The sequence below is a fragment of the Aquila chrysaetos genome, chromosome 17, assembly GCF_900496995.4.
Source record: "Aquila chrysaetos chrysaetos chromosome 17, bAquChr1.4, whole genome shotgun sequence".
NCBI lineage: Eukaryota > Metazoa > Chordata > Aves > Accipitriformes > Accipitridae > Aquila > Aquila chrysaetos.
Window position 1 is genome coordinate 11,007,914 of NC_044020.1, and position 25,351 is coordinate 11,033,264.

The 25,351-nt window shown below is 40.0% G+C and overlaps 1 protein-coding gene across 3 annotated transcripts in view; it reads right to left on the reverse strand.

Annotated features, from left to right (window-relative positions):
* Positions 1-25,351, reverse strand: part of FGD4 (FYVE, RhoGEF and PH domain containing 4) — a 115,605-nt gene that overhangs the window by 64,014 nt on the left and 26,240 nt on the right. Inside the window, exon 1 of one of the 3 annotated variants that reach the window (XM_030041017.2) lies at positions 17,357-17,449. The exons of 1 other annotated variant lie outside the window; for it this stretch is intronic. In XM_030041017.2, coding sequence (XP_029896877.1) covers positions 17,357-17,366 — 10 coding nt within the window. In that variant the 5' untranslated portion in view covers positions 17,367-17,449. Of the gene's footprint in view, positions 1-9,366; positions 9,679-17,356; positions 17,450-25,351 lie in introns of those variants that run through there. One more of the 3 variants, XM_030041018.2, reaches the window with a different exon arrangement.

Genomic DNA, 25,351 nt, shown 5'->3' on the forward strand with positions numbered 1-25,351 from the left:
CAAGTGACCACCAGGAAAAGGAGGGAGGAGGAAAAGTCCACATAGAAGTGGGCTGGGTGGGGAGGGAGTTTAGGAATGGATATTCAAGACTACTGCAACAAGGAAAAGTAACAATAGTACCTTAAAAAAGAGGGGTAACTAGCCCCAACAAAGTGAGAAATGCTGTGGGTGACTCTGGATCTGCAGCCCAAACAGAAACAAGCTTCTTGAAATGGCATTTTCCCTCCCAGTTTTGAAATCAAAACCCTTCCACCACTCCCTCCCCTAGCTTTCCTGGTTCACTTGCAAGGAGATTTAAGACAAGCAATCGCAAGGCAGGTGGGAAGAACAACTACCACGCCATAATTAGAAAGTAAATAGCAGTATTTTTCCAACTTTTTTTTTTTCTTTTCTTCCAGCTCACCTGTATCACATGCCCCAAAGGTAAAGCCTGTGGCTGCACAAAAACCCAAAAGACACATAATAAAAGTTCTTAGGGGAAAAGCCTGCCTTTTTGTCCTACATTTGTACAGCATTTGTCATTGTAGCATCTTGGTGTCTGCAATTTAGTCCAAGCATAAGAGTAATACAAGCAACTACAAAACTCTCCAAATAATTAAATGGTTGTAGTTCTACAAAATCAAAAAACTATATTAAAGATCATTGAGTGCCACATCACTGACACATACTCTACTAGCGTTTACAAAAGGAGTGCTTTTGCTATGGCAATTGTATGTTTTATACTAACCATATAAAGCTGTTTTTCTGTAGCTTAAAGTATTTCTCATACTTAAAAATAATAATCCAGGAACCTGTGGTTCATTTTTCAATTAATCTTGAAAAAAAAGCAAAGAAAGATCAGCAATTGTTAAAGTATTTTTGGTTTTAGATGGGGGAAGTGGTCAAAGGCTTTGCCTTTATCAAACTGGGTTTGATTTGCCAATTCTCCTGTTTAAAAACATGGCTTAACGGTTCACTGTTTCTTATACCTCCTTTTTATACATATATATATTACAAAATTGAGAGAAAGCTTCACGTTATGATTTAGGGAAGAGGAAATTACTATTTATAGTGTTATCCATTCTATTACACTAACACACAGTTAGCAAATAAATACAAAGAGAAGACCCTCTGGCCCTGCAGCTCTGCCTTTTCTCACATCGTCTTCGTTGCTTTCTCCCTCCCATGCCTTCCCCCTTGAGAATGCTGTTTCTTCAGGCCTCCCGCCTCCACCGCAGCTGCTGCCTCTTCCCCAGTGACAGTATTACCTCCGACAGTGCCATTCCCGCTTGCCACCGTGCTCTCCTGCCAGCCAGGACATAGAGCTAGACCAGCAGAGCTGGGTGGTGCTAGGCCAGGAAAGCAGCTCTGGTGCCCCACCAGTTGGGGACCATATTGTAGCTGTTACTACAGAAACCCACACCCTTCTTTAAGGAAAGGTAGAAAAAAGGGAAGAGGAAAAAGCTTGTGACCTACCTTAATAGTGTTGTGCCACCCGTCTTTATTCACCTTCACAGATTAAACATATCACTCATATAACATCTTTGCAAAACAGCTTAAGAGCACACATTCTCATTTTCCTGTTAATTTAGCTTTTGGTCACATACACAAAACACACACGTACCCGCCAAAACCCCCACAATCCAAGCCAGGAAGACCACCACACAGGATTTTCCTTACATTCAGCAGTACAGTGAAAGGCTGAATCCATAACTTAATTACCCCTGTCACATTAGAAATCCAAACAGTAGAGACTCACAAGTGAAACAGGTCAGAATGCAGTGACCATGATTTTACTTCCATATAAAAAACAAGTTTGGGCAGTAATAGCTACTAAAAATAAAGTACAAATTATTCTTGGTTTGAGTTAATAAAAAACAGGATGGAAGATTCACATTAAACACCAGAGTGGAATATATCGGTACATTTCTGGAGTAGATAAGAGCATATGAACAGTGGTCAGGAAAAAAAAAAATACATTAAAAAATGATTCAATCAAATATTCTGTGTCTGAAAAGAAGCAGTAGCAAATGTTTGGGTAACCTACAGTAGAAGGCAGCAAACACACAATGATCTTTCCCCTCAATCCCCATGGCTTCCAGCATCAGTTGTTTAGGGATCACGCACATCAGCAGATGCATTTGTGCAACCGTATTTTACCAGCTGCTGGAAATTCACCATGAATTTGTTTAGTCTTTTTCTGAATCCCACTTATATTTCTTGCACAGAATATGTGACAATATGGGCATTTTCAATCTAGTATTAACTACCTTAACTCTGATTCCATGCTTCTGGGGAAGAGAAACTTGATGGCACAACACATTTGCTCTTTCCCTTCCACCTTTCTCTGTCCTCCCTGTTACATTACAAAAAGTATCAGATCAACTTTCTCCAGAGCACATCAGTTCCTAAAAATCATAGAACCATAGAATGGTTTGGGTGGGAAGGGACCTTTAAAGATGAGCTTTAAAGTTCAGCTCCCCTGCATGGGAAGGGACATCTTTCACTAGATCAGGTCTCAGGACAAAGAATTCCAGTATCTGTTCATGACTATTTCCTTCTGCCTCAAATATATAAACAGCTTTAGTGTCCTAACTTTGTCCTGTTAGAGTCAATTTAATCTAGTACATATAGGATTGTCAGCAAATCGGGACCTTATTTACAGAGCTTTTTCTCCTGCCATTCATACATAGTACTGCTTTTTTCCAGTCCATCCAGCCTTGCATATCTCAAGCGACCAGAGAAAAGTAATCAAAAGGAATTCCTCAAATCAATTTCTTTCAAAAAAGGAAGGTAACAATATAGACAGGGGTTACAAATACAAGAGTGTAGAAGTGTATTTCAGCTTTTGGTCCAATAAGGGTGCAAGATCAGAGACAGCTGTGACTGTTTTACATAGTGAAGTTGTGCTGATAGTTAAACACAGCCTTCACAGAAACCACATCTACACTAATGAAACTATAATTTCCTTTAAATTATTGCTATCCACACCCCAGACCTCATCAGCCAGACAGTAATAGCTTTTCATCATTTATTTTAACACAAAAGCAATCAATAAGCTTTTCCCCACAGTTCTTGTACTGCTATCTATGAACTCTGAAAACCTAGAATCAGAGATGATGCCAGCTATAAAACAGACACGGACAAGTTTCCTTGTTGTCTTTCCTACAGAAAAAGATTCTAAAATGCCACCCGATTTTGCAATAGACTGGATTAAAGCAGTTTCAGTGATCTACAAAGAAAATCTTATTCCATCAAAACACGATAAACAGACTAGAGTCTCAAAGAACTGTAAGTAGATCACGTTTGATTGAGCAGCTTTTCCCTCTCATCATGACTGTGTCCTATGCATTGTTTTGCACTGAAAATGCCTATATCAGATTGCAGAAATATCACACTTCTACTCACACAAGCTGAAGACATTCCACAGAAGACACACACATAAATAAAAAAAAGCCCTCAGTTACCAACTGAAGTTTTACTCCTGTGTTAAGCACCAAGCAAAAACGCATTCTATAGTTTTCAGAATTTTTCAACAGTAGGAAAATTCTGGAATATTCTCAGTCAAACCAGAGAAACATCAGCAATAAGACAAGTAACATCAGCAATAAGACAAGTCTGGAAAATTTAAGTCAATTGTTTAGAAAGATGATGTTTTACAATCAATAAAATCAGCTTTATAAACACATACACACACATACACACACACCAAAAAAAAATGCAAGCAGTAATTAACCTGTTATGGCAGAGACCAGGCCACAGCTTGCAGAACAAGTGGTAAAATGGGGAACAATTGGTGCGCAAGGTGCTTCAACTACAGTGTTCTAGACTAAGTTTTTAAAAAGAGCATTCACCCAAAATAACAGGATGCTAGCAGACAGCAGAGGGGTGCAGCATTGCCCTCTACTAAGGGCAAACAGTACTCACACTGCTAACTGTATTTCATCGAATTAGATTTTAACTGTTGTGTTTCAATTCTTAGGTAAAGCCTTAATTCCACCACTAAATCTTCTATTTTATTTTGGCATATACAGCAGCTATCTAAGAGATTGTTTGTAGCAGCTTCCACAGTTAAAACTGACTTACGCACAGGAATCTTGACAAGCCAAGGGACAAAAACACTTGCCAGTTGCATTACAGTGGGTGGCCAAGACATAACAGCAACTTAAGGCCCCCAGGAAATGGTGTGAACAAGAGCTACCGAAAAGAACAGACATTAAAACTGCCTTGGCACATAGAACTGCCAGAGAACTACTACAGCTGTAAAGAAAAGTAGCACAGGATCTTTAAAGAAAGGCAACAGGTAATCTTGTATTACCTATGAACCCTTGTGATATTTTAGGGAGCTTAACAACAGGTATACAATACTTGACCATGTTGAATGCTAGTAAAACTAGCATCAAATTATTTATTCTAGGTAATAGATCTCAGTCTCAATGTAACTGCTGCAAGCGTTATATGGGAAGCCATCAAACTACTTTGAACTACAGAAAAGGCACTTCATGCTTTCACTCATCTTCCTGAGCATCAGTGACCTCCTTAAGAAAGGGAAGGAAAAAAAACCCAAAACGTTAACTTGTGTAGGAAATGGGACAGGGCTGTAGGAGCACACAAGAGATGCTGGGACTGAGAAGATACTAGGAAGAAAAATTCCAAGTGATAAGTTCAGGTCATGCCCTGCAGGAATAACTCATTACAGAATCAACTTGTTCTTTCAAGTAATATTACAAACTCTTGAGCTAATTTTCCTTCTACTACTCAAACAGCAGCTATGTTTGACACCACTCCAGAGAATACACTACACCACCACCCATGGCACTACTCAATGCCTGCAAAACAAAACCTTTAGCTGTAGAAGAGACTGGAATTCAGGTCTTCTGAAGCCTCAATCCCCAGTTCATGAACCTTTGCTAAAAAGGCTGGCACAATACTTTGTTTCAATCTTAGCTATCAAATCTAAACCAGATACTCAGAACTGTAACAACCACAACACTACTTAATTGGGCACCTGAACATGGTTTTATTTTTTTTTTCCTTCAATAAGTGTTACTACAAATGTGAGTGCAACAGACAAGTTGCAACACCCTTCAACACCAGGGTTAGCTGCATCTATATGATCTTCATGAAGGTAAAGTGCTTCTGTGGTGGTGGGAAAACCACAGCACCAAAGTACAGTCCACGGGATACACAAGCCAGCAGATGTCTACAGATAGTCGAGAACAAGCATAAAAAAAGCTGCAGTGAAGGATCCTCCAAAGATCCGTAGTTGGAAAAGCACTTCTACTTGGAAAAGCACTTCTAGTAGCCATCTATCAGGACTAGACTATTCTTCCCTCTGATTCAAAATCTGGCTGCTTTGGGTTCCCTTTCCTCTGAAGCACTGGAGACTGGTTGTGGCTATTGAGTCCAGGTAAGCATCATGCTAATAGTAGAGTGCATTTCTCAAGTGCCTGCTAAAGTTTTCTGCTAACAGTGATCTCATGACATTGGCAATGACTTCAATCTTTCTTGCTGGGTTTCTGAAGCATAGTATAACATTGGCTTTGGGTCTTTTACTACAGTTTAAAGTTTTGTTTAAAGTTTGTTTCCCATAGCCTGTAATAGTCTGTAATTCTCAGTGTGCCAGAAGAAAAGTCTACTGAACATCTAAATGAGACTTAAGTTTTATGGCTGCCTGTGACTGAGGAGGGCGGGGGAAAAACCCACACAAAAACTCCTCAGTGACCAAACAGCTCCTTCCAGTCCTGAGCTCCACATTCCCAAATGTACTCAAGTACTCACTTTTCTCAGATATTCATCAAAAAGTAAACAATGCCCATGTCGCTATCAGTCAAGTTAAGTAGTAAGTCAGTTAAGTCAGTATAAGTCAGTTAAGTAGTATTTTTACACTTAAAATGAACAGCTTATTATTGCATATAGTAAAAACAACGGGATGAACTGAGAAAAAACTTAGAAATAATTCCACTTCAAGATACTCTGTTGCTGGCATGCAGTCGTTTATCCCCACCCTGTTCTTCTCCCAACTGTGAACAAGGATTACCTGGGAGGAATGTTTTCTGAGATCATTTGCAGACCAGCTCTGAGTCTTCTGGTTCTTCAACTAGGAAGGACAAAAGTACTTCTGTACTAAATGTAAGCCCCTCTAGGAAAGACTGAAAAAACCTGCCACAGCTCATAGACCTGTCATTAATGTGCACATTGCCAGTCCCTCACATTTTGTTACTTACAGTCTCACTGCACCGATTTAGTACAGTGATCTGCTTTAGAACAAATTCAACAAATCTGATGTTTTCTAAAATCTGGTACAGCAATTTCTAGCATCGTGAAAAAAGTGTTAATGCCTGCGTTTTGTCCCCACCCATACAAAGCATAGAAGACGCAAGCAATTTTACATGACTAGGGCCCGGCAAACAGACCAACAGCAGCAGTGCCTGTGTCAGCAGGTTTATCCTCCCACACCCAGCATCCTGAGGACTCCATTATTTCATGGGAGCTGCAAAGAGAACAGTTTGTAAACAGGCACCAGGACTTTCCAAAACAGTTGACCCTTCAGAGGGAGCTGCAGGCTTTAACCTTCAGATAGCCACACTGCTATAAGGAGCCACTACAGAGCCTGGGCTTTTTTGTTTGTTTCTTTTAATGTTCAGAATATACAAGTAAACAGCACAAAAAAACGTGTATTGAAAACTCAGCATGTTTAAAAGCTCTGCCAAGTAGCAGCCTGAACACAATGTATAAATAAATCCAAGTCATGTCAAACAGCATTCCACAGTCATGTGTCAAGTGAAAAGCAGAAAGACTTGTCTGTTTGAAGAAAACAATTGTGACCATTTATATGCAAGCCAGCTTCCTATATATTGACTCAGGATTTTACCATTTAATGACAAGTTTCCTGAAAGCTTAGTATGTACAGATATTATAAACAAGATTATGATGAGCCCACTGTATACTAGGTTGTATTTCTAGACACTATTTAGTTGGGAGCTCATTCAAAATGTCTTTTTTTGCAAGATGATCTACCTAAATTGAGCTTACCCTCTTAAAAACAAATCACTACCCAGTATGACCCATCACCTCTGCTGGCCCCAAAGCCTGTGTTTTAGAATAAATCTCCTTCAAGTGATCATGTAGCAGATTACACTGACCCTCATTTGTTTGCATTAAGCATAAACATCAGAGCCACTTGTAATAATCCACCAAAGATAAAAAAAAAAATCTTAAAAAAAAAAGATCATTAATTTCAAACAGACATTTAACAGTTCCTCTGTTACATGGAAATGGGATGTCTACTATGAGAGGCCAGATGCTCAAATGGATTAAAGAGTGTCTAGCCTTTAAATCCTGCATCCACAAATCAACGCTGACCTAGTGACCTAAAGTAAAAATTAATAAGAAAAAAAAATAATACTCAACAACCACATATAGACTATTCAAGAAGGAAATAAAAAAATTTGTTTGCTCAAGACTATTTGGATATTTACACGGTGCTCATCAGAGAATATAATAAGATCCGGAGAATGCCAAACGTGAAGTCCCCTATTTATCCTTGAAACAGGTTTAGCAAAGGCCGTGGAAAAGCAAGCTTCTCAGCACACCATCAGCTAGCGATCAGGAGAAATCACCTCCGGAAGGGGTATCCAAGCCATTAGATTATGTCGATATGATTGTTGCTGTCTGTGAAGACTTGCCAATGAGACATTAATTCACAACCACAGCGACAGCGAATCCTGTAGGCAACAGCTACCTTACTAGAAACAGACTGGGCAACAGAAACATATCCCACACCAGCTACTATGAATAACCTTGGGGCAGTTGCCCTTCCCTCCAGCTAGGTTCAGCATAGGGTCTGAAAGGTGAAAGTCTAATCTCTTTTCAAGCACAAAAGCCAATCTGCCTCCTGTGCTCTTTTTAACAACAGAATTACAGACCTGCAACTTGCATGCGTGAACAAGTGCACTACACCCTATTAAAAGCAACTTCACTGGCCACTTCAGTGGCCATGCAATACTTAAATTCTGGAGAAGGAAGCAGTTAAAAAAAAAGGTTCTTTTTAATTACAAGATGATACAGCTTCTATTAAGAGCGCTCACCCAGTTCCACCAACATGTGAGTGTGACATGATGTCTGAAAAGACTTCAGGTATATATACCAGGCTCGCACAAGCACAGGAAAAGCTCATACACTACAAACAGGTAAAGTACTCCAAGAAATAACCCCCGCCCTCAACCTCCCACACACACACTTTTGTTAGGGACCTAGATTTGGAAAGCATCTTGTAGGTTAAAAATTCATCCTAGTCAAATATGTTGCAGTCGTGACTTATTAACTCCATTGGTAACTTCGCTCCCAGACTCCAACGCACTGGCATTTTAAGTCCATAAAAGCAGAGGGCAGATCAGTGGGATTAGGACTGACACAGTTTTAATTAAAAGCCTCTAGTAGTGTCCTCCCCTGTACCAAATAAAAATGGCAGTCCTGGCGAGAAGGATGCAGCGTAAGAGCTTTATTTCAAAAGGGAAAGCCCATACGTGACTAAAAATATCTGCTGAAGTAACATTTTGTCTACTTGGGCTACAAATCAATTTTAATGCCCCTCGTTTAAGTCAGTAATTTGAACTGCACACAAATGTTCATCATGCATTTATTATGAAAAAATTTAATACTCCTAGCTACTATAGCACAACAAAAAATGTCTTTTATAGGACACAAAAGCCTTAAAAGCATATATTTCTAATTTTATTTTCCCCTTTAAATGAAATCCTGCCACCAAAACAGTCACAATATTTGCAGAGTATCCTGAAAACTCATGTCTCCATACAATTAAGTTCTATAAGAGAAAGAGTCCGAAATGTTTGGTCAGCTGGGGAGTTGGAAAGAGGGGCAGAGGGTGGGAACGAAGAGTGGAAAACCTGCTCCTGCATTCTGCCTCCCTTACGCTGCTTCCTCTGAGCAAACTGCATAAAACACCCTAAACATCTATTGTATCGCCAGCTCTGAACATTTTCCCCTCATCTCACCCTTCATGCCAGTACAAAAACCACACATGTATCACATCCAAAAAGAAATCACTCAGACAAAAAGCAATCAGCGTGAAAAGGCATGTAAATCAAACAGATCTGGCAGCGAACAGCATTTCATAAAGACAAGAGATACGAATTGCTCTATTTGTGTCAGTTTGGCCAGTTATTGTTCTGACTTACTACTTTAACAACCCCAAATTAAACTGCTTGAACTGAAACAGACAAACAAAGATCTTTAAAATACAATTCCCCCCCACACCCTCTTAACAATAAGCATTATTTCCGTGGTGCTACCATCCTTAAATCATAAAGCCACTGCACCAATTAAAAATTACCTACCTACATACATAATGAATTTAGTACTGACCTTGCAAAAAGCTTACTCCTCTTGGCTAGAAATCATTAATAGTTTTGGTAAAATCCTTTTATGTGCTCCTCCAGCTAGCTAATTCCAGCCTTCCATTAACGCACTCCATTGCAGATAATTGCCGACAGCACACGCTCCCCTGCTTTTGCTGGTTCCCAACCCAGCAAGGATAATCACATTCCAGCGGGGAGCGAACAGATGGCAGCCTCCATGGTAACCAGTCCTCCCCAGCTAGTGGTAGCACTGGGAGACTCTCAGGGACTGGGCAACAAGCGCTCTTTGTGCTTCAGCCTTGCAAAGCCTTAGTGAAGGGAGAGCCAGCTCCTGACGCTCACTGGGCATGCCTAGCAGGTGCCTTGCCTTCGCAAGCAGGCAGAACACCTTCACAAAAGCTTGAGACCAGGTTTAACCTTGACGCTGCCTATTCCCGCGTCGCGCAGGGGGGAACGGGGGGTAAAACACATGCTAAGATGGAGGTGAAGCTAGCGAGAGTTTTCATTTACTATTAAAACAGAGAGCTCAGAGAAATTAGCGGACGACTGTTTTTCCCTGACAAGATTGTTTTCTGAAGGCAGTCTTATTTCCCCCGAATGCATTTGATTTCAGCACGATGGGAATGTTTGCTGCCTGATCTCTATCTCCCGGACCTTGAAATTGCTCCCTTCAAGAATACTGTAATCTCCCAGCCTGGGTTTTCCTCAACAGGAACTGCGCAGCCCCTTGCTTTTGGTCTGCGGGCTTCTGCCAGGCTTATCTGCTCCACATCTGCCGAGACCAATGCTGATTCAGCAGCGGGCAAAACTGCTGTCTCTCTCTGCTGCACAACCAGGCTGCTAAGGGCGGGGGGGGGGGGGGGGGGGAGGCGTGTCTGGAAAAGCCTTTTTTTGCATCAAAGCTGTGCCTGAAACCACTGCTCTCACCGGGCCAGATCCTGCGCAGCTACATACCTACACCGATGGCATGCACCAGCTTGGTGAAATTCCCACCAACATTATCTGGAGGGGAAAGGGAAATGGCTTTTCTTAACCAACTGATAATGATCTTGTCTGCAAAATAGAAAGAGCTTTGAAAGAACATATTAAGGCTTTAAATACTGACGAGTTGCACAGCACAATGTCTCAAAATATTTAAGGTTCAAACCACTGGATGTGAAAAAGCACGCAGCACAGTAGTCTGTGGACTGACTCTGTTGACGCATTCAAACTTTCTCTCCCTCACTCTCAAAACCACGCAGCACATATGACTAACAGTGCGTCAAAAAAACGTGGGTAATTTTACTCAGCTGAGCCAAATTTGGACTTCAAGTTCCTACATGCTAACTTAGGTCTGCTGAGTTATTCTGTTGAAAAAGGGAAAATGGCTTCCTTTCACCCTTAATGGCACCTTTGATCTTGTAGTTGGTCCTGCAGGGCAGTTTGTTCCTGTAAAAGACTGAAAAACCCTGTGCTGGAACCTATCATTACAAAAACGCCCATCTTTTTCCTCTGTGTGGCTCCAGGCACAGAGTTCAGTAATTTTCTTCCCCCCACCCCCAAATTTTCAGTTTTCCTCATCCTCACTGCATAAGGAAGTTAGTTTTATTTCACACCAAGCACAGTTAAGTTTTTGTTGCATTGGTGAGAGACACCACTATTAAACTGCTAGCGCATTAACACTGGAAGCCCCTCAGATCGCTGCAGACAGGGCTTACGTACCCATAAGCCGTAGGAGAGTCCCCACCACGGAAAGCGTGGCAGCTAAAGAGGACCCAGACTTCGGAGGGGACTCACACAGCTCACAAGGGTGCTGCGGGTACCAGTGACAGGCATGGGACCAAACCCAAGGCTGTCAGCTTCCCCTCCAGGTCTAGTAGATCATTCTGACTCATGCTGCCAATTTAAACCCATTTCATTCCTCTAAATAAGCAATCTTTACATCACCAAAAATTTCTTAAGCAACCACGGACACCTAACCTAATCATCCATCAGCAACAACGGTAAAATAATGTAAGGAAGGAAGCCAATTTCCTATTTAACTTGCCAATTGTTAATAATAAAAACTTTTCAGCATTTAGGCGTTATGAAACACACCAATAGCATTTCTTGTTTTGCCTCTTAAAAATAAAGACCATGGCTCAGAAATTAGTTTTAATATACTAATAGATTTCACATATTTATGCATTTCTGGAAAAAACCTGTAGCAATTACAATTCTTGGCAGACAGACTGACTTCAGAATTACAGGGATTCAAGTTCAGTTTCAGGTTGTTTTTTTTCCTTCATGAAAGACACCTCCTACAAAGTAATCTTCTAGATTTATGTTAATTCTAACTTTGTATTAAAAAAAATATGGTGTCGTTTACTGAAATATTATAAGCAATTTTGGCATTGGAAAACCTGTTCCAGACACTGACAAAAATACTTAGACCGTCTGTTTTTGAACAAGTACTAGCTGTACTCATGATAGGAGGATTGCTAGCAGAATAAAGGCAACAGCAGTCTGAATCCATTTCAGCTTCTTACCTGGAATTTCTTTAATTCTTAAGTCTGATTTTACACAGATACAATGCAAAAATTTGAATAAACTAGATGGAGCAGCCATCACACAAAGAAAGGGGCAATGAGATGCACTACAAATTTTGGCAGGAGCAATAGGTAAGTTACTTTTTTAGCGTTGCTCCATGTATCTTCTGTACATCTGACAAATGTTTCATTCAAACTACTTGAAAGGGAGAGGAAAACAGCACATCCAAAATTCTTTTGAGGAGGGGTGGACAAGGGAAAGGAAACTTAGCCATCTCCTCTTATTCTTTGGCCCAGTCTGAGACAGATAGGAGTTTAGGAATAAATTGGTTTTAGCTGGAAGATATTAATGAAAAATAAACAACAAGCTGACATCCTGCCTCCTGAATTGATTCCACTGAAGGAATTGTCTTTTGTAACGATGACACCACGTGCTTCAGGTTTTTCCAGTCCCAGCTGCTATCTGATACACTAAGACTTTGGTATTTTACTGAAGTTGATGGAGACTCAAACTAGGCTTTAGAAATGTATGCTTTTCAAATTGGATATGTTATTTTTTTTTGGTGATGACCACTTAAAATCTGTTCATCCAGAACAAGTTACGTAGGTTTACAATAAGGCATATTGCCAGAAGTTAGCTTCCATTCTCTGCATAAGATTTGAAAGCTTTATTTATAAAGCCAACCACAGCATCTAAATAGACACACATGCCTCACACATGCACGGTTTTGAACTTTTGCCCATTTCTCATACCTGTTTTTACAGTTCTAGTAAAACAACCTTTGTACCAACTGTATGTTACTGCCAGAGACAAAGCAATACAATAGATCATTGATCTGCTCTATTATAGTATCATCTTTGTTTCTAAAAAGGAAGAAACTTCAACATAATATGTACGTATTTCTTTTAACTTGATACCATCTGCTATTGAGGAAGTTCACTTCAAGGGAAACAGGATGTCTACATTTTTAAGAGTATAAAAAAATATTCTGTAAGCAATGGTAAGGGCTGAAATGTGTAAAATTTCCTCTTGTCCAGAATCCCAAGAATTAACATATCGAGATAAGCACAGAAGGGCTAAGGCTTCCACACTGGTCCTTTAAGATTCCTTTGTATGCCAGAGATGTTCTTCCAGTCTTACCTCAATTGGCTGTTTTCCTCAATTAAAAAAACATGGTACTTTGCAGAAGGAAAGCAATGAATTAAGCCCTGCAGACAGCAAATGCTTCCTCAGCAGCACCTCTGCAGTCATAAAGCAAATGGAGACCTCATGCCTGGAGAGTTGCACTCCCCTTACTTCCCAAGTGTTTTCAGATCCCACGGTTTTGCATCGGCACATGCTTCCTCAATGTCACAAGAAACAAGACTATGGAGTTTCTTCTTCTTTCACAGGGTGCCCATGTAGCCTGGGAGCTTGTGCGTGCTGGGCGTGGGAGAAAGGGCAGCGACTGTTTTGCTCTTGTTCTTATGGCCACTGTTTAAGTGATGTCCATGTTTTGAGTGATAAACCTTTCCCTTCCAAATTGGTACTGCTTACAAAAGTGGGATTCACAGAAGGGAGATGAGCTATCTGCTTCTCACTGGTTCAGTAACACGGACTGTCTCCATCCATTGCAGCAATCATTCTTCCAATATTACAACAGCTGTTTCTGTGGATGTTTATTTTTGGCAACTATCATTAAAGGACAACAAAGAAACATGGACAGAGCTCGTACTAGGCCATCTTAGTGACCTGTTTGGTGTACAAGCCTGAAAGTTATCCTTCCTTCATAGGCAGTCCTCCAGAATAACTTTCAAGTTATGAAATTAAATTCCTTATAGAAATAGAAAAAATAAAACTTCTACTGTTATGTCTCCGAAGATAGCTATTTTCAGATTAGGAACAGCACCAGCCCAATACACTGAAACACTTATTCCATGAACTGGAATTACTCTAGTTTCCAAATACTTTACAGCACCTCTCCCACTGAGCTGTACCAGTAGTGCCTCCAAGTTAGTAATGCCTGTAGAAAAGGACATTGTCGTTTCTTTAAAGCCAACAACAAAGCACATCTAGAGTTAGTCAGGCACATTGATTAATATAATTTTAAAGTATTATGGAAAGTAAATTATGTAAAAAGCAATTTAAAAATAAAGAATCCATCGAGCCAAAGACCCTAGATTAGAACTCCTTTCTCTAGTAACGGCAATCCTCTTGGAAATTGATGATCACAAAGAAACAGTTAGTTAATAGGATTTTTTGTAAACATTAAATATTCGTATGTCAATAGTAAAACGTAGTGCACGGAAGAGTTGTTAAGGAGAATGTATGATAGCACAGTCTCCCTGAAGAGGATACTGCAGCTCAGGCCTTGCACGTACAAGGCATGAGACAGCTCATAGTGATGGTACCTATCCAGAAGCAAGAGGTCTGGAGCTACTTTTGCAAGATGTGCATGAACAGAGAGAAAGGGAAAGCCAACATCAAGGGGCTTACATTCCAACAGCAGAATAAACCGTGGCACTAATGCTTTTCAATCCATTTGCATTCAATAAAAAAAAGTAAGAGGGATGACAAAAGCAGAGCTGGATTTTAGCTGAAAACTCAGTTTGTCAAGGTAGGACAATTCAGTTCAGTGTCTGGAAGCATCCAACAATAAGGCACAGCAACCACCAGACATGTCTGATTATTTCTGCAATTGCACAGAGCGTTTCCATGGAAAAGCAGCAGCCTCCTAGGTTTGACATTCAGCGTCTGACAGCTGAACCAGCCAAAGCTCAGACATGCAAGGCTTAAAGAGAGATTGCAGACAGCTCTTTGGACGTGGTTCTGAGCAATGCAAGAGTAAAACCATCTCTGAAGGAAAGCCTAACCCCAGGGGCTCTGCCCTCTGCTCTTTACTTACCAGTTAAGATCCCAATGAAAGCAGAATAGACATCAGAGTAGCACATGGGTAGGAATTGTGGCCACGGGGCTTTCCTTTCTCTTTAGGCTTTACTAACAGTTTCTGAGAAGTCTGGATGGGAACCGCTGGACTACTCTTCTATACTCTGGTTTGGACAACTCCCACCAGGACTTGTAAACAAAGACAGAAATGGTGTGTCTGGAAGAAGAATGGCCTGTAGGTTCTCTTCGCTATAAAGTATCCTTAAGTAAAAACCACGAACAGTAGGAGAGTAAGGAAATGTAAAGAAACCATGCTACCATAAAATAATTAAAGATGTTATGGCTGTTGAGTGTGCTAGTCTCCTTCATGCAGATACAGGAAGTTCTCGTATTTCATCAATGAAACTTGGGAATAAAAAAAGTTGTTATCACTCCAGAACTTTAATTTATGCTTCATAGAGGTGATCTGAGGTACAGCAGGAGCTGTGGTATTTGAGCTGTACTAAATAGTACATCAGCATCCTTGTGCTTTAGCCCACTGCAGGTGGCTAACCTATTAGTGGCAAAGAACCCAGAAAAACTCTTAAAATGCAGTTAGCAGACCCACTCACATAACTCACATTGATTCGATTTAAATTCCTCTCCAAACTCGGCAGGCACCACTTTGCCACAGATTTCTAAGATCTAGAAACACCTGTGTTAGATCCAACACAAACACTTTTCTGAGCAACCTGTAACAGTTTTCTGACCGAGTAACAGATCACTTGTACAAAACACCTTGCTTTTCCCTAGCCTGAAGCTCTTTCAGCAGGTCAACAGATCAGCCAGCAGTAAACCATCTAAAGAAACCAGGCTTGGGTATTTGATCAGGCAATCGTGGGGCATGCCCCATCCATGCCCACAGCTGACAGCACTGCCAAGAGGAAGGAAAAGCAGTATTGCAGGATTTAATGGCAGCTGCGAGGGCCACACCACCAAAAGCTAAAAATTCCACCTACCTCCCATGCCAGCTCGCACAAGTGAGTTAGCTTTTTTAAGACGCAAATTTATAGTACCACTTAGGCCGACAGTAACTGTGCGTTTCTCTGAGTCACCCCAAATATTCCTGGTTTTATTTTGTATATATTTCAATGGCTCAAAAGTTCTCTTTGTAGTCTACCTCCTCCCACAAAGACGAGCAGCCAGTTTCACAGCTGCAAAAAAATGAAGGCTTTGGCAGAGAGTATTTAGAAGGGGGTCTTGGTCTCAGTTGGGGCTTCCAGGTGGACCCACGACAGATATATGGCATTAGAGGCATACAGCACAAAACCACAGGTTATCTCTTTTTCAGATTATTTGCAATATAAGTAATAGGCCCAGGATAGCCTACTACTGTACAGCATTTCATTTGCAGTAAGAATATCATGGAGGCTTTTATTATTATTATCATAAAACACAACAAAGAGGGAGCCATAGCTTTCAAGGATTTTATTCTTTTGCTACAAGGGGCGGGGGAAGGATATTAGCACATGGGGTCACTCCAATACCTTGAGAGATCTAGACTTTTCATGTTTGTCTTTAATTGCAGAAGTACTTACTACACATAAGGATAAGGAAAAAATTAAACAACATAAATCAAGACATACCTACAAAGAAAGACTCCTACACATTCTGAGAAATGACTGACTGACATACATACGTACAAAGTGGAACTAATAAACTGATCTTGCTCACCAAAAAAAACTTTGGAAACACTTTTGAAATTTTGATTGTCTTTGCTATAGCACTGGTGAGCTCATGGAGTCAAAATCACACAGTAAAAACAGGGGTGAATATTTAACAGCATTTCTATGTCCCTCAACTAATACAATATAGTGCAAACATATATATATAGTGTATATATACACTACAATGAAATACTCTCCATCCAGTCTGCCTGTACTTACATTTTAAACAGCTAGAATACAGGCACTCTAGTAGATATAAGTATTATGTAAACTTTACTTTCAAGAAAACAGAACATTTGGCGATGCACTGCTAGCTAATGATGTGGGTGGGCTGTAGTGACATGCACCACTTCCATCCATAGTCTCAAAGATCATCACTATTCTCAGACTGCATGTGACAGAAAAATAGGAAGGAAAGGTTAGGAAAGTGTCAGAAAATAAGTTCAAATTTGAACACAAATCCATCGTGTGCTGTGAGGAAGGTCACAAGATTCAGCTTCTCATTGCGGGGATAGCTGCCTTGGATCAACACACTCGTGTTCTGCTTCCGCTGCTGCTCATCCTAGCGATGAGAATTCAGTTCAGTGCAATTGCCCTTGGATGCTGACAGATGACTTCTCCTTCCTCAATGATGGCAAGAAACATACTTTCTTGTTGATATTAGCAGAAAAACTAGATCCCCACTACAGAATGCACTCCTGCACAGACAAGTTTGATCACAGGCTACTGGAGAACTTACTTGACTCCTGCTGTCTTCTAATTCTTTAAAAGATATCTTAAGTATATCAGCTACAGGCCAGGATGAGAAAACTATGTGTATCTTTATTTTCAAATATTCCTGAGACTCGCCCACAGGTCACAAATTTACTTCAAAAACAGTAAACTATTAAAAAAACAGGCAAAAAGAGGTTTACTTACAGCTACCCATGCCTTATATAGGAACGTCATTACCGTGAGCAGATATCCTTCCATTCCAATGTTTTCGTGCAAGTAACTCTACCCATCTAGGAGACAGTCCTTAAACTGGGCATAGAATGAACATCATCAACTCATTATATATAAAAGGAAGTTCTGAATTTCATAACTTACTGACATAGCTCAGGAAATAAGCAACAAGAAATATTTCAACACATACTTACAGCAGATTGTGCGAGTGGGCACTTAAAGAAAATGTTTCTTTAAAAAGAAATAAAATCCTTACAGGTCAAGATTCACTTGACTCAGTGCCATCAATAACAATAACTCTATAGCTGTGTTCTATTCCACATTATATAAGCTACATTCCAGTCACATCTTTAAGACCTTTTAAGAACCCTCACTTCTTAAGAAAATAATGGGCAGCTCTGGCAATGGCTGTCACCCAATGTAGAAGAGTGGTTCTGTGTTTTAGTTTGTGAAGAACTAGAAACACGTGAATAAATTCAGACAAAGGATTTGTGTAAGATGCTTCCACTTGTAGTCTCACTACTCTTTTCATTGTATTAAACTGTCTAATAGTGAGTTATTTATTATCTTCCAGTACTAGGAAACTCGTAAACACGACAATCTTATAATTTGCATTTGATGCTCTTCCATTTTTGCTTCTCATCTTTGTGGTCTTTATACCCAACTTCAGCAGAAAGCCTCTGAGCCTTCTACTGCTACATGTTTGAGCCACGCAAAATTCAGCATAGAAACACGTAAGCAGGGACTGCCAAAACCTTCTGACTCTTTTCTGCATTGACTATTACATTACTGAAGTGGTATTAGAGAATTTTCAGGCAGAATAAAAGACTCGACATTTTCCAACACGCCAATATAATGAACCCATATGACAAAATCCCATGGCATCAGGCAGACATGATGCCAGCAGCTTTCCTTAGAAAGTTTTCTAGATAGCCACATACTCACCCATCACACTACCTGCTCCACACAGCTTCTTTAGAAGTCCACTAAATACTCCACTGCTCATTTTTGGGTACATTACATGCAGAAAAAAACCCTATTTCAACAGATTTCCAAAGACACGAGGTGTCAGCTATGTCATACAAACCACCATGTGTAACTAACTAACTGCCTCTTTCAGACAGTCTTCTTCCTTTGAAGTTGTAATGTGTGAATCCCTTTAGAAGCACAACTTACAGGCATCAGCTGCAGAAAAGGATTACTTGAAAAACCAGTTAGTATCACTATCTCTCAATATATTCAAAGTCCCAACTCCTGGCAACAGAAGAATAATCATAGCAAATCTGAGGTGCCACATGAAAGAGTTTTGCAGCCCTCATATTGGGAAAAGTTTGAAATCATAAAAAAGTGACAAATTAAGCAAATAAAAAGACAAAATCTTTTACAGTAGTTTGGGGGTTTCTGGTATTTTATTTTGAGAAACTACTGAAGACTTTGTTGACTTTCACAACAGTAAGATACAATCATAATGCAAAGCAGAAAAACAAATGGATAAATGCCTGCAATGTCAAGACGAATTGCCCCATACATGCTAAGGGTCCCTGCAAAACAGTACCTTTCACAAACAGCTGCACTAGGAGGACTCCAGTGACACCCACTGGAGTAACTCCTCCTCAAATTGATTTTTTAAACCAGGAGGCACTATGAGCTAAAATAAAAAGTGGAGCATGTATCTACCACACTATTGCTTCATGAAGTGTGAAAATTTAGATTTCAGAAAATTGTCATTTAATGATAAGACAGTTCTAGAAAAACATGAATGGAAGAAATAGTAGGAGACTACACAGTCCGATGCTCAGCCATGAAGCGTAATTGGTATGCCTAGTCCATCCTGGGAATATGGCTGTGACAAGACTACATCGTCAAACGCATGCACTACACCTGCCTCAGCCTAACAGAAGAGAAAGAAAAATACAGTGCAGCCAGACAGTTCAGCTAATGAATTTATGAATTGGTTTTTAATGGTTCTTCACTAGAAAGCCACCTGATGCTACTAGCATAAGTCAACCACTCTCTCATTTTCTCCTAACTACTAGCTGGGCTAAGATCCTCAGCATTCCCAGAGAAAATGGAGTTTAAACATAATCATCTCTAATGCTGTCCACTATCTCACCCAGAAACTCTTTTCACCCTTTCCTTCAAGCCCTGAAACTAGTATTTGAAGGCTCAGTATGAATTATAATGATCTTTTTGGTCATGTTATTTCTACCAACTTCCTGCAACTTTTACAGCAGACACACTGAATTTTCACACTCTTTTTCTTCCTGCAATTTCAGGTTATAGAAGGAAGTGATAGCTGAACAGAAATGAATGAAACAAAAAATTTGCTTTTCATTTTGCAGAGTTACATTTGATTTCAGCACTATAACCATTAGGAGGGATTGCTGTCATCAACAGGAAAACACCTGCATCCGACAGTCTACAAAGAACACTTACTCATCTGGACCACAATTAGAATTCAGTAGCATTATATCATTTATTACACTGCCATTTATTTAAACTGCTATTATTTTATTTAAGCTTCCATTAAGCCTTTTATGACAAATAATTAAGGCTGCACTGTAAGACAGTGACTTTTTTTGTCTCTTCAAATAGACAATTTCTATTATTTCAGTAAATTGTAATCTAATTTTAAGGCAATCCTATACTATGATGGTACACAATATAGCAAAATCTGTAGTCTAACAGGTTGCAGATTCAGCTATTAATCAGTCACTCTATTCCATAACAAGTAGAGACTAATAAATTGTGACATTCATACCTGGAAGCTACAAAATGGAGACAGAGAACCCCAGAAGAAATTTTTAACGCAGTCCTGCATGACCCAAAAGAAATAACCTCCAAAATGCACCCACTCCTCAACTCAGAGAAGATTTAGCACATCCAAATTTAAGACACTCAGTTGTCAAACCAAAGGCATCTACGTTTGTGATTTATCAAAAGTGATGCTAAAAATGGATATAAATACTTCAGTTGACTCGACACAACACAGAATCAGGGGAAGACTGCCAAATTGGCCACAAGTGTGTTCCTCTGAAGACAATATACATCCTGTACATTTACCACCTCCCTCTAAAGCAGCAGCTGGCAGCTAGAAACACCTATGTTGCTTATTGAATGGAGCGAGAGACTGCTCAACATTTTATTTCAAAAAGAAAAATTCAACCATTTTGTTTGCACCAAGAGCTCAGGACACACTAAAGAAATAACTGTGACTGGAGTCTCCTTCAGCTATTTAGACTATGAGGACACTGTAAACCACAAGAAGCCTTACTGTCTTCCTCAGCAATCTCTCTGGAGATTTGAGGGATTATGTTGTTTAGATTTGAGAGCAGAAAGATCTGAGAAGTTCTCTTGGGATACACAGGAAGCCTACATGAGTACAGCACATGATGGCAAACATTCTTGCTATTTTCCTTCGCCCCTCTGAAAGCATGTATCTTCACCGAATTTTGAAACTAAAGTCTGCCAAGGGCCTGTATTTTAGGAAGACTACCAACCTCTAACCCCAATTAAGCAAAAATATTATGTGTGTTCAGAGGAATTTTTCCATGTTCACACCACGTCTCTCCTATTTCCAGGGCAATAACAAAACAATGGCTATGTTTGATTATATTCAATAAACTTACTTTTTTTAACAAACAACCAAGATGAATGAGTATTCCCTTTTTAGATTTTGTCACTCATGCACTACATCACAGCTAAGGGACAAAGCCTCAGGTATTCAGGAAACAGTGGCTTTCCAGAATTTTAGACTCATCTACTCAACATCCAATTTCAGTAAAATAGCCAGTAAGAAAAAAAAAAAAGCTAACTCCTTGCAACAGAAAATTTTGATAATAAAAACTGAAGCTCATCCAGTCCATCATTTGGCTCACACGTTTGCAAGCAAGAAAGCTAAAGGAAAAGAGGAGCTGCTAGAGAATACTGACATGCACATAAGTGCAGAAGTTTGTTTTCATTTCAGAGGAGGCGAGGGTTGGGGGGCGGTGGGGAGGCTGTTTGTTGGTTTGGTTTTTAAATCTACAAACAAGCCAGGCCCTGCAGAGTTATTATTTATCATGTTCAAATCACATCAGGTTGTCAACATCTGATTGTCCGTACACTTGTATGCTCTGTGTATGTCCCTCTGAATTAAAATGGTGAATTATACTAATCAGCAGTGGCAGCACACAAGACTTTTTCATGCAGCAAGAGCCAAGTAAACTGGAAATAGCTCACAGAGCTAAACAAGCAGAAAAACTCTTTACTCTAAGTTTACTTCATGCCAAAACCTTTGTGCTATCTACATTACTATTCAGCAAATACACACTGGAAATTTTTTTTAAATTTGTTTTTAAATACAGAAGTGTTTAGGTGATCAATGCCATAAAAAACAACAACAACAACAAAACCCAACAAAACAACAACAACAACAAAAAACACAAAAACCAACCCACTTTCATTTGGGTCCCTCTCCCTTTACTACAGATTCTGAACAGATGTCCTGCATTTTGTCAAGTCCATGGCCACATACACGCATGACACTGCCTCACCATTTTAGAGTGCAAACATTGCTACTTATTCTTTAGCTGCCTCCTAATCTTTTTATGGTTTAGGACATCCTCATCATGACTTTGAAATCAGTTGCACATGGAAAGATGTAATGCATCCAGAAGAGCTCCGCGGTATACGCTCACACCTTTAAAAAATAATAATAAAAAAATAAAGCCTTTACAAACCACAAAAAGAAAACCAAACCCAAACAAAAAACCCAACCAAAACCAACCCAGTCAGCTCTGCCTTTTCCAAGGATTTCTTTGATCTTTTCTGAACAGGACTCGAACATATTTATGGTATTGCAATATGTCCTAGGCTTTTCATTTGTCAGAATAGATTGTTGAGTCTTTCTATCGATTACCATGACTGACTGGAGATGGGGGTGTGGGTGGGTGTGGGTGGGTGTGTGTAAATGATGACTTATCTCTTCCAGAACTGAAACTATTTGTCTGTATGATGATATTCTCATAAAAGACTTTCAAAGCACATGCCTGAAGCTGGGCAATCAATTAAAAAAATCAAGCTACTAAATACCCAGCTATAACAGGCTTGTATTTGCTGCTCCCATTTGAGGAATCCACTTTTGCAAGAGTTGGATCCTAAAGCGCATTATCATCTTATCTGGCATTTTATTATGTACCTGGACACCTAGAAGGAAAAATGAAAAATGACTGTTCAAGAAGAAATTTTATATTAAGTCTATAGTTCCTTCAGGACAGACTATCTCAGTAACCAAAAGACTAAGGAAGATGTCTCAAGGTATAATATCACATATTATATGATACATTCAATGAGTATATAATTGAATAATTCCTTATGAAATGAAGATGTAGAAGGCAAATAAAATCATCCACAGCAGAAAAGCTCTTGCAGTTAAGGTGCTCAACTAGAGGAAGCATGAATTACAACTACAACAGCCTGCATGGTTTCTTTTGCTATCCAAGACAAAGGAGTTTGTGCTTCTTTCTTCTCTGTAGGAGGCAAAACAACTACTTTATCTGCCTTACGCAGAACAGGAGCCAATGACAAAGACTATTTCAGTAAGGGCTTCTTCAGTACAGCCCCTCCCATCATACATATTCTTACTGTCTTACAGCAGTAAGACAGTCACTTCCCTAAGTGTTAGTGCATATTATTGAATGAAGTAAGAAAAAAATAAAAGAAAAGGAAACAGTCTGTATGCTTTGGGCCATTTATCTTTCCAGCTAAGCAGTCAGGCATCTACACTCTTACAGGAACATCTGCAGATCACAACAGGCAATCTAACAAGTGTTGTCAGACCCCGTCTGGTTCAAGCCACTCTTCCCCCTACCTCAGCTTATACAGTAACTTAGTTTTGAAGGAACCTCTAAGGTCACCTGCCCTGCTCAGAGTAGGGCCAGCCTAGATCAAGTTGCTCAAGGCCTTGGCAGTTGAGGTCTGAGTGCCTCCAAGGACGGAGATCTCGCAGGCCCTCTGGGCACCCCTTCCAGTGTTTGACCACCCTGATGCCAAATTTTTCTTCCTCTGATGTGTAGTTGGAATTTCACTTGTTGCAGTTGCACCTGTTGCCTCTTGTGCTAACATTGTTTATGTCTAAGAGTCTGTCTCTGTCACCTCTGTATCCCCCCATTAGGTGACAGAAAATAGTAGTTACTCCATAGATGTCTCTTCTGGACAAACCCAGTTCTGTCAGGGTCTTATGTCATACGTGTCAGACCCCGATCATCTATGTCAACTGGACTTGCTCCAGTTCGTCAGCATCTTCCTTGCACCAGGGAGCCCAGAACTGGACACAGTATTCCAGATGTGCTTTGACAGCTGCAGAACCGTCACTGGAAGACTCACTTGCCTTGACCCGCTGCAGTTGGTCCTGTTTCACCACAAGGGCACACTGCCGACTCACACTCCTCCTCTTCATCAGCTCCCCATGTCCTTTTCTGCAGCACTGCTCTCCAACCACCAGCCTGTACTATTACACTGAGATTTTCCAACCCAGACAGTAAAACTTTCATTTGCCCATGGTGAACTGCATGAGGTTTCTCTTCATCTGTTTTTCCAGCCTGACAAAGTCCTTCTGAAAAGCATCCCTACACTACCTATACCAGCTGCTCCCACCCCATTTAGTATCATCCACAAACTTGCTGAGAATGCCCTTCTTTCCCTTGTCCATGTAGTTAATGACAACATGGAACAGTATCGGCCACGGCATTAACCCAGGAAAAAGGAATTCCTCTCCTTTCCCTCTCTTCCAGGCAATAAGTGCAATTTGGCTGGCCTATCAATTGACCAGTGTCCTCCAGAGGACTACTAAAATTGCTTTGGGAGCCAGAGCCATCCCCAGAATCACTGTCTGACCATCTTGTCCCTACCCAAAGGACAACATTCCAAAAACGTTAAGTACAGCAGCATGAGGTGGCTCCTCCTCCAAGCTCAAACACCACAGTTTAAATTATACTCCAAGCAAAGCAATTTGCACAGTGTTAAAGTACCACAAGAATGTCATCAGTAACTGTTAGTCACTATCTTTCTTCATCTGCTGAGTTTCAAGTGTTTTAAGTTTTTCTCTGACCTGAACTGTTTGTGTACGTGACAAAGAAAATGTAAACAAGAAAGAGCCAAGAAGAACTTTGCAAAACTGTTTTCGTGGGTTTCTTTGCCAAAAGGTCCTTTGAAGAGTTTTGGAGTTCAATAACTTCATAGAACAGAAAGAATTTTTACATTTTTGGTGTATGAAGGCATGGCACAACTATTTGTATAAAAATAATACTAAATGTCAGATTAACATGTTAGGTTTGGATTCTTTGGCTTTTATTTGGGGGGGGGGCAGGTTGGGATTAGAAAGAAGCAGGAAAGCATAAATAATAGCAATATCAATTTATCATTATTCACAGAAAATAAGCATGCCTACAATTTCCATGGATGTAGCGCACCACCACCTTGGATTTTAGCTAAAGTCAGAAGCCAATTCCCTGGAACATCACATGTGTCATGAATCTGGAAACTAACAATACTCACAGCTGCTAAAATATCCCATAAAACAATGCAGTTCATACCTCAGAAAAAACTAATTTGGACTCTTTTTCACTCGTCTGGAATTTTTACTTAAGTCTAACTATTAATTCTTAAATAGTTTATTTAGGGTAGAGAGGAATAACTTACAGAAGTAGTCTGGGGCAATAGAAAGATTCATCTTAGACAAGAGATCATAGATTATCAAGACCATACCATAGAAAACATGTAAAAGTTAGTTTAATAAACCCTTTGATTCAGAAAGGTGGCTTCACCTTTTATGAGATAAATGAGCTCCATTAAAAACTAGAATGGAGCACAGGGCACGTTAATCTTTTTCAGAGAAGAAAGTTCACACCACCACTATGTCCTCCTCACATCCAAGTGCACAAACAGTTTACAGATATCTGCGTTTGTCTTAGAGATGCTTTGAACCAA